General features: G+C 32.7%; 1 protein-coding gene across 2 annotated transcripts; it reads right to left on the bottom strand.

Annotated features, from left to right (window-relative positions):
• Positions 1 to 50: 50 nt before the first annotated feature.
• LOC106067242 (ectonucleotide pyrophosphatase/phosphodiesterase family member 5-like) lies at positions 51 to 9,429 on the bottom strand. Of its 2 annotated transcripts, none has more exons than XM_013226389.2 (5): positions 9,235 to 9,429; positions 7,214 to 8,215; positions 5,853 to 6,041; positions 4,829 to 5,062; positions 51 to 3,671 (listed from the first exon to the last, which is right to left on the bottom strand). In XM_013226389.2, the coding sequence occupies exons 2-5, from the start codon at positions 8,067 to 8,069 to the stop codon at positions 3,544 to 3,546; spliced, it is 1,407 nt and encodes a 468-aa protein (XP_013081843.2). In that variant the 5' UTR covers positions 8,070 to 8,215; positions 9,235 to 9,429; the 3' UTR covers positions 51 to 3,543. The 2 variants fall into 2 exon arrangements, with proteins under 2 accessions (XP_013081843.2, XP_013081844.2); XM_013226390.2 differs by having other exon boundaries at positions 9,305 to 9,418.
• Positions 9,430 to 9,445: the final 16 nt, after the last annotated feature.

The following is a 9,445-nucleotide window of genomic DNA, read 5'->3' as shown; positions in this document are numbered from 1 at the left end:
AAGATTATTATTATTGTCGATGGCCGCACATAAATCAATCAAGAATCAACCAATTGGTAAATCAACTAGTTGTAATTAATTAATTTAGTATTTTATGGAAATTGTACTATATTGATGGCAGGCAACCGACAAGCACAGTCTCACCCTTACAAACAAGCTAAAAATTAAAACTAACAATAGACTAATCAAACCTGATTGATGTCAATATAAGCAAGGTTTTCAAAAAAAGTATTTTATGTATTAAACTTGTTTATCCTGGCCTCACCTGCCATGCAAGAATACTACAAGAAAAAAAAAGCTTCAGAAAGTAATCAAAATCTCTCATTACTCTAAGACAGCTACATGTACAAGCATTTCAATGTCCTGTTTCAAATCTCACATCATCACTCCTTTGAGTTCCTCATGGAACATAGGGCCTCGACAAAAACACGCCACTCTCCACGGTCTCTTGCTAGCTTTTTGATGGTGTCCCAGCTCTTCCCGGTCTTCTCTGCTTCTTCAAGTACACTGCGTCGCCATGTTCTTTTTGGTCTTCCTCTGCGTCTTGTTCCCTGGGGGTTCCACTCTAAGGCCTGCCTAGCTCTCACATGGCCTAACAATTATTTGAATACTTCTATTCTGGTTGCTCAAAATCTAATACTTCATTTCTAACCTGCTTCTGGCTTCATTTATAATTCTTGCTATACTTTATTGAGGTTGAAAAAACAACAACTTAAAATTATAAAGCTTTCATTCGCACAAACCCAGTCTAAAATAGAGTGATAAGTGACTTTCAGCATTAAGAGTTATTGAAAATGTAGTCAACAAATGCATTTAAATAAATAGAATATTAGTTTTACAATGTTGGTTTTCAACAGCACATTCAATTAAGGTATGTATGCATCTATGCCATATTTCTAGAATTAGTTCTTTGAAGTTTATATATCTTATCTTCTTATATAATACAGATGTTACTTCAAAAATGAAGATGATTACGTCCTACGTGTCATGCATTTAGTCATGCATGTTAACCAATGACTTAAATTCTGCCAAGGCACTGCTTTTCTGGCTAGCTCAGGCAACCCATTCCATACTCTAATAGCACTAGGGAAGAAGGAGTATTTGTACAAATTTGTCCTAGCATATGGGATGAGGAATGTGCCTTTATCTTTGTGTCTTTCAGAGTATTTGATCTAAACTTAGGTTGTGTAAAGTTTCTATGAAAAGCTGGTAAAAAGAGACTCTAAAGATCTACTGCTTAGGACAAATGTAGATGGTAAAAAGAGACTCTAAAGATCTACTGCTTAGGACAAATGTAGATGGTAAAAAGAGACTCTAAAGATCTACTGCTTAGGACAAATGTAGATGGTAAAAAGAGACTCTAAAGATCTACTGCTTAGGACAAATGTAGATGGTAAAAAGAGACTCTAAAGATCTACTGCTTAGGACAAATGTAGATGGCAAAAAGAGACTCTAAAGATCTACTGCTTAGGACAAATGTAGATAGCAAAAAGAGACTCTAAAGATCTACTGCTTAGGACAAATGTAGATGGTAAAAAGAGACTCTAAATACCACTGGCGGACAAGAGTTATGTCTGCGTTGGTTGTGACAAAATATGTTGGTCACAGGTGGAGCTGTGTAGTCACATGAAATACCGCACTACTCAATCTTCTGACTGGAAGAAAATGAGAGGCTATGTTTCCTTATGAAATATTTGCATATAAAAGTAGAAATAAAACATTATTGCAATTGCTTTCTTATAAAACTTGTATGAATATATTTGACATTTCAAATATAATTACAGATACCAAAGCAAAACCAAATATTTCACCACTATAACATAAATAAATACTCTTTCATTAATAGACAAGAAAAAAAATCAACTTTAATACTCATTTTGTCCAAAAGGGTCTAATAAAGTATTACAATAAAACTAGAGTACCTAACCTATATAGTCAAAATAGAACTAAGCACACAATGTTTATAGTAACCATTAAAAAGATCATTTGTATGTACCATTAAACATATAACCATAACTCTAAAATGGCTCCTAGAAATGGCAACATTTTGGTTGTACTTTGTCAATAGTTACATTGAATGCTTCTGATCTTTGCCACACAAAAATTCTTCTGGAATCTTGGAGAAAGCATACACCTTTTACAACTTTCCCCCATAAATCTAGGATTGAGCAAATACCTTGGTATTCCGCCTTTATGATCAAGATTTAAAAAAAAGCAATATTTCTATCATGTGACTTGTCAGGAATGTATAATTTTTATGCAATCCAACTAATCAATACAAACATATGCATGGATCAAGAAAGAAAAAAAAAACATGGAAAAGGAGAGAGAAAAACAAAAAAAAAATTGTTCTGTTTGTTGTGTAAGTGTTGAGTGTTTCTTCAGAAACAAAGATTATTACATCCAAGCCCAAGCCTCTTACAGGACAGCAGGGGATTTAGTTGGCAAGAGTGATCTTTCACTAAAATATTAGATCAACAGCACTGTTCTTTATATCACTTTCTCTGAATGTATTTCATTGCTTAAAGAACATCAAGACTTTTATTGTAGCTGGAGTTAAACCAAAGGAACTTGAGATGAACAGTCAAAGAGTTGCAAGTTGGGAAGGGCAAGCTGAGTGGGGACAGAATGGTGAAAAATGTAAATGACAAATTAATCAAGAAATGGAAAGAAGAGAGAAAGGAAAAAAAAAATAGGACTAAAAGAATAGTGAAGTGAAACTAAAACATGCAAAACAAAAACAAAACTTATCTTATTGGGAAGAACTACACATTTACAACTATAAATCTTAATAATGTAGAAATAATTTCCTTTTTGATATTAAACAAAATAATTAATTATAAATAAATTGACTAATGGTTAATTTTTTAACTGATTTATTTTTTGTTAGGTACAATAAATACTTGTGACTAGTTTCAACCTTTAAAGAGAATTGGTGTAGAAGAAATAAGGTCTACAATTAACTAAAGCGACAAAACCCTACATATTTAGCCATTTCTCTGAAGGTTTAATTTCCCTCGGTATCAAACAAAATTTTAAATACCGGAAAATAATTGACCAATTGCTTAATTTTTTATTGATTCATATTTTGTTGGCTACAATAAATTTAAACTTGATCCAAGAACAGATGTGAGAGAAATAATGTGTGTGCCAGACAGACAGAGTAAGTTGGTAATAAGCTTTGTAAACACAAGTCCAGAAACTAAAACTGCAAATAAAACTTTGTTGACTACGAATAAGCCTTTCCACAAGCAATATAAACATTTAAAAAGTAAAAGTTCTAAAATTTTCTGTTAACATGTAAAAACCTATTTGTTTATTTTCAGAATATTTTTTTTAACAAACTAACCAACTTGCATACTAGTTGCCTCATGCACATATCACAGAGGTAAAGACACATACACAGTGAAATAAATAATACATTAAATTTCTGATGTTTGAACAATTAAGTAAAATTGTGAATCTCAGATCCTTTGTCTAGCTCAAAATAAATGTAAAATAAAATGACTGTTCAACAATACTCTTCACAGAGGTCTGACTTGGCTAACTAGGCAGCTGGGAATAATACCTTGTTGTTGATATTTTAGGGTTAAAAGGACACTTTCTATAGCCATAATTGAAACTTGTAAATACTAAGATGATGACAGCTATAATCAGTAAATATATTAAATCTGAAAGAATAAAACAAAGAAGGTTAGAATTAGAGAAGTAGTCAATCACTAAAGCTAAGTGATTCATTAAGTTGTCAATCACTAAAGCTAAGCAAATCATTAAGTTGTCAATCACTAAAGCTAAGCAATTCATTAAGTTGTCAATCAATAAAGCTAAGCAATTCATTAAGTTGTCAATCAATAAAGCTAAGCAATTCATTAAGTTGTCAATCACTAAAGCTAAGCAATTCATTAAGTTGTCAATCACTAAATCTAAGCAATTCATTAAGTTGTCAATCAATAAAGCTAAGCAATTCATTAAGTTGTCAATCAATAAAGCTAAGTGATTCATTAAGTTGTCAATCACTAAAGTTAAGCAATTCATTAAGTTGTCAATCACTAAAGCTAAGTGATTCATTAAGTTGTCAATCACTAAAGCTAAGCAATTCATTAAGTTGTCAATCACTAAAGCTAAGCAATCACTAAAGCTATGCAATTCATTACGTTGTCAATCACTAAAGCTAAGCAATTCATTAAGTTGTCAATCAATAAAGCTAAGTGATTCATTAAGTTGTCAATCAATAAAGCTAAGCAATTCATTAAGTTGTCAATCACTAAAGCTAAGCAATTCATTAAGTTGTCAATCACTAAAGCTAAGCAATCACTAAAGCTATGCAATTCATTACGTTGTCAATCACTAAAGCTAAGCAATTCATTAAGTTGTCAATCACTTAAGCTAAGCAATTTATTAAGTTGTCAATCACTAAAGCTAAACAATTTATTAAATTGTCTATCACTAAAGCTAAACAATTTAATAAATTGTCTATCACTAAAGCTAAACAATTCATTAAGTTGTCAATCACTAAAGTAAAGCAATTCATTAAGTTGTCTATCACTAAAGCTGATCAAATGAACGAGTAAATAATACTTAATTTTTTTGTATCAATCATCTTTCACATTACCAGAGCATATGCAATAGGCTTATATCCATTAGTGCATTATTTACAATTAGCAATGGTTTGTCTAGATGACAAAAATCTCTTTTTAAAAATGTTGAATACAATATAAAATCCTCTAAATGGCCACTGCTTTAAAGGATTTAAGAATTTTAAAATAGATATTAAATAAGTTTTTGTAATAAGCATTGTGTGTAGATAACCTGACTTAGTGTAACTTACATGATGCAGAGTAAATGCTGCCTGTGTGGCTTTGTTCATCCTCTAGTAATACAGCAACATTATCCATGCTGCCATTGTTTGGCTGTGGCACAATGTTGAGCAAGTGGCACATCAATGGATAGAGGTCAACACTGAAGAAAGTCTTTACCTTCACATTTTGTTTGAAGGAAGGTCCAAAGGCCATAAAAAATGGATGCATATCGTGATACTTATTGTCATAACCATGGTTACCAGCTGTTTGTGATATAAAAAAACAAGAAAGACTTTTTCCTTTTAAATAACAAAATATTACACAAACAAAAATAATTCAAGAGAACATTGCTGAAAGGTATTTATTCTTTTACTGAACTTTATGCAGCAAATTTTGCTTTGTTTATTAAATATCCAAACTTTGATAAACTATTTCATAGCTTAACTTCCAGATAGAACTGAAGGCACAATTTTTTTTAAAATCTCAATTCAATAATTGATGGTCCACTTTGGTGCCTGATGGTGTAGATTACATCTTTGCTAGAATTTAAGACCAAATCTGATTTAACTATGATTTAACTATGAGCTTAGTGGTGTTGAAGTGTATATGGCCTGGGTTCTAGTAGTGGAGGAGAGGCTAAGTAGTCAAAAAATAAAAGAACATAATATAAATAACTAGAAGAACATAAGCATAAGTTTAATTGCTCAACATAATCAGACAAGATAGATTTTTTTACCACTGGCTAACCATGCCTGGAGTCAAACAAATATTAAGAAAAAGATGTGATTTTTCTAAAAAAACAAAACATTTAACCGTTACCGTTATTAAGACCTAGAAATAATAATAAGATTAAGTCATTAGTTAAGTAAAAAATAACACTCCTTGGTCAATGACACCATTGAATAGCAAATGAGCAAAAAAAATTACAATAAATATCTAGATGATAAAAAAATATCTAGATCATTTAAATCTATTTGACAAAATAAATGTAACTCTAAGGGATGAAAAGTTGTAACAGGCTAAAGAATTTTAATGCTTTATATTCTTACTAACCTTGTGTAAAATTCTCTTCTGGCATTTGGCTGATAAAAGAGTAAGTAATATCAGCAATAGCAATGATAGGAGTCACTCTCTTGTTGTGTTTGTAATGTAATCTTTCTGGAAGCTCTGACTTCTTATAAACTTGAAAATGATTCTGTTCAGAATGTTCTTTTAGTTTATTGTAAACTTCCTCTTCCATGCCTGTTAATATATTGTAAGGATTTAGACATGTTTCAGCATTCATACATTCTATGTACCACTTTATATTAATAATATTGCATTCTGCATTTAACAACCTTCAATCTATGATCTATAACAGGGTAAAGTGGTCACCAAAAAAAAAAAAAAATTGTAATTAAAAAATATTCCCAAATTTGTAAACATGATTTTCACCTTACTGTAGGTTCATTATTTTTCTACTGGCCTGGTCCTTTCCTTTGAGAATATCAATAGAGAAGATTTGTGAGGCCAACAGTTAATGATTATTAAGAGTGTCATGTAGCCAACACAAAGGCATACACATTTATTTACTTTCCTTCACAAAAGATCTCACAGGATTACGAAATACTTAAAAGATATCTTAAGATTTTGAATGGAAATCCCAAACCCCATTTTTTTTAAATTCAATTTTGGAATTTCCTTTGGACATAGTTTTTAGCCCTTGTCCAAACCTCATCTTTATGGAGATAGCTTGCCGCCCAATGTGCCGAACGGCGCGGGAGGACCTAATTCTAAGTCTAAGTCCAAACCTCCCGCAGGACAGATAGAAGAGAATGAGAACAGGCAGGGTTTGAACGCGGGACTATCACAATGGCAATCCCAAGGGTATACCACATGACCAGATAGGTGTCCATTGGATCTTAAGAAGTATAAAAATTCAGCAGCCAAGCTTTACAAATCTACAACTTGCTGACATTACAAAATACAGGCTAATGGCATCAGAATCACCATATTTTCATGCATATACACTGCATAAATTACTAAATATGTAAAAACAAAATCACACAACCTGCAACCTTTTATACCCAACTTGTTCAAATCTTGTTGCAATTGATTACTGGTATATTAAAGATTCTCTGCTGCACCAGTACTATTGTTTTCTTGAGGTTTATAATGAGATGTTCATAAAACTTTCTAATGTACATTTCACAAACACAACAGCGAACTATAGGAGGTATATAGACCCACTGGTTTGTCCATAGTTTCCATTATGTTATGTTTATGAGAAAATTAATTTTGTAAGGTTTGTAAAACCTGCACCTTTGTAGACTCTGCATAGCTGCCATTCATTTGTTAAAACTTGTATAACCCACAGGTTATATGCATGAAAATATGGTATAGTTTTCTATATAAATATGAACCAAACAAAATACCTTTGTTAGGAATAATAGCTGCCACAGGTGTGTAATGGACCATATGATACAAATTAGGATCTACAAACTTGTCCAGATTGATTAATCTTGTTTTTGAAACAGATGCAAATCCATGATCACTAGTGATGATCACATCCATTGTATCAATTAGGTCTTTATCCTTTAACTGTTTAATGAGATAACCTACAAGGTCGTCAGCGTATTTAATCATTTGAGTCACATTTTCAGAATCAGGTCCACTTAAATGTGCAGTGTGGTCAGGCTCTGAAAAATACAGAAGTCCTAGATTTATTGGTTTTGAGAGTGTGAACCATCGAATCATTTCATCGATTCTAAAGTAATAATCAACATTCAAATCCAAGGGCATGTGATAGTTCGGCCGAATTCCTTTTACTTCATTTTCTGCTCCCCACCACATAATACTTCCAGTCCTTCCATCAGCTCTTTGCAATTGATTAGTAACCCAAATAGGTTCTACACCAGTGTCATAATATCTTGGATCATTGTGAGCATTCTTATCTCTGTATAAAGGTATGTAAGTCTTGTTGATTTCTTCATCAAACATTTCATTCTCAATGATACCATGACTCTCAGGGTGAAGTCCAGTCACTATAGACCAATGGTTGGTTAATGTGGACGTAACAAATTCATTGTTTAGACCTTCAGTTGCATAGACTCCATTATTTATAATGGATTTGAAATGTGGAGTTTCAGTTCGGTTCAAATAATCCCAGCGGAATCCATCAAATAAAACAATTAGAAGATATTTATTATTGTTTAGAGTCACATGCCAGTATAGCAACAGTTGAGTAATCATGAGAAGAGAAAATATGCTAATGAAAACTGTACACTTCATAATTATTGAAAGTGCTTTGAAATACTTGAACACTTGTGTCTTGGCTTAGGTTATAATGTCAAACATCATGCCTTTTTCAACAAGATCTTCATTTTAATTTCAAGGTTAATTGAAATTCAAACTCCAACATTCACATTGTTCAATCACTGAAATGCATAAAAGTTGTAAATATATTTATAGATCTCACAATAATATTCTTTAAATTTTTTTTTTTTTTTTTTTTTTCTCATTAAGAATAAAGCAAAGGACCCAAAGTTAATACTATAAAGTTAATTTATGAAGCTACATAGCTGATACATTGTTTGATGAAATGAAGGCATGGTCGAGAGGCTAAGTACGCTTGAACTTGGCTACCTATGAAGGGGGCTCGAGGTTCATCACCAGACTCGACCAATGTTGTGTTTACTAAGCACAGAAAACATTCTCCAAGATATCCCTCCCAATGGTCCACAAATGAGATTGAACCATAGCGCTCTGAGCATGCCACAAGCATGAAAGTAGTGCTATATAAAAGCTATAATTATTAAATCTAGAACTCTAAATGCTGGATTTGTCTAGTCACAATTGAAATGTCTACTGGTACTAGTGTAGATCTTGATAGAAATTTTATCTTATAAACAAGCAGATACCTATGCTGCACTACAGTTAAGGCCCCTTTAATATGGAGTATGCACAAACACTTCTTAGTCTTAGGCTTATCATTTGTAGCCATCGTTTGTCTATTACATGCCTAACGGCTGTCTGTGTCTGCTCTATCGAAGTTGTTAGTGAACGGATGCTGCGAGGGTGGGGGAGGGGCTAGCTGGAGCTTGTGACCTTTGACCACTGGGGTGGTAATTTGCATACAGGCGAAATGACTCTGGATCAGAAGAATGTTTTTTTGGACATTCCGATGGTCTAGAGGCTAGTTTTGCTTGGTGCGTTATCGCTAGGCGGTGGTGTCGAATCCAGTGTCACAGGTTCGAGCCTCGGTCGGCGCATGCCCTTATTTTCGTAGCATTTTAATTCACTACTTTCTCTCTTAAAAACTTGGTCCCTGGTGCTGTTATTCATTTATGTTTAATATATGTATGTACGTAGAGACGTAGTAACTAGTACTAGATCTAGTAACTAGAGAAAGAGTGGCCTAGAGTTTAGAGAGTAGAATCTTTAATTTTAAATTTACCTTTCCAAAATAGAAAATATGTCGCCAATTTAATTTTAACAAAAACTTAAGTGAAACTTATTAACTTTACATAGAAAGCCCCTGAACGACACTGAATCTAGCTTTATTTCTAGCTTGCCTTGTTAAACTTGTTTCATGTTTGTAAACATACAAAATACCACATCCACATACGGAAAGCAGAAATGTCGTAGCAAAAAATTATTTCTAGCTA

Source organism: Biomphalaria glabrata, chromosome 6 (genome assembly GCF_947242115.1).
Source record: "Biomphalaria glabrata chromosome 6, xgBioGlab47.1, whole genome shotgun sequence".
Taxonomy (NCBI): domain Eukaryota; kingdom Metazoa; phylum Mollusca; class Gastropoda; family Planorbidae; genus Biomphalaria; species Biomphalaria glabrata.
This window is presented reverse-complemented; position numbering and strand designations above follow the sequence as displayed.

Excerpts from the sequence above, each read along its gene's own strand:
- LOC106067242 (XM_013226389.2), bottom strand. The coding sequence starts at position 8,069 with ATGAAGTGTACAGTTTTCATTAGCATATTTTCTCTTCTCATGATTACT. Across the intron at positions 6,042-7,213 it reads AGCTATTATTCCTAACAAAG|GCATGGAAGAGGAAGTTTAC; the intron begins GTATTTTGTTTG and ends ATATATTAACAG. Across the intron at positions 5,063-5,852 it reads AGAAGAGAATTTTACACAAG|CTGGTAACCATGGTTATGAC; the intron begins GTTAGTAAGAAT and ends TATCACAAACAG.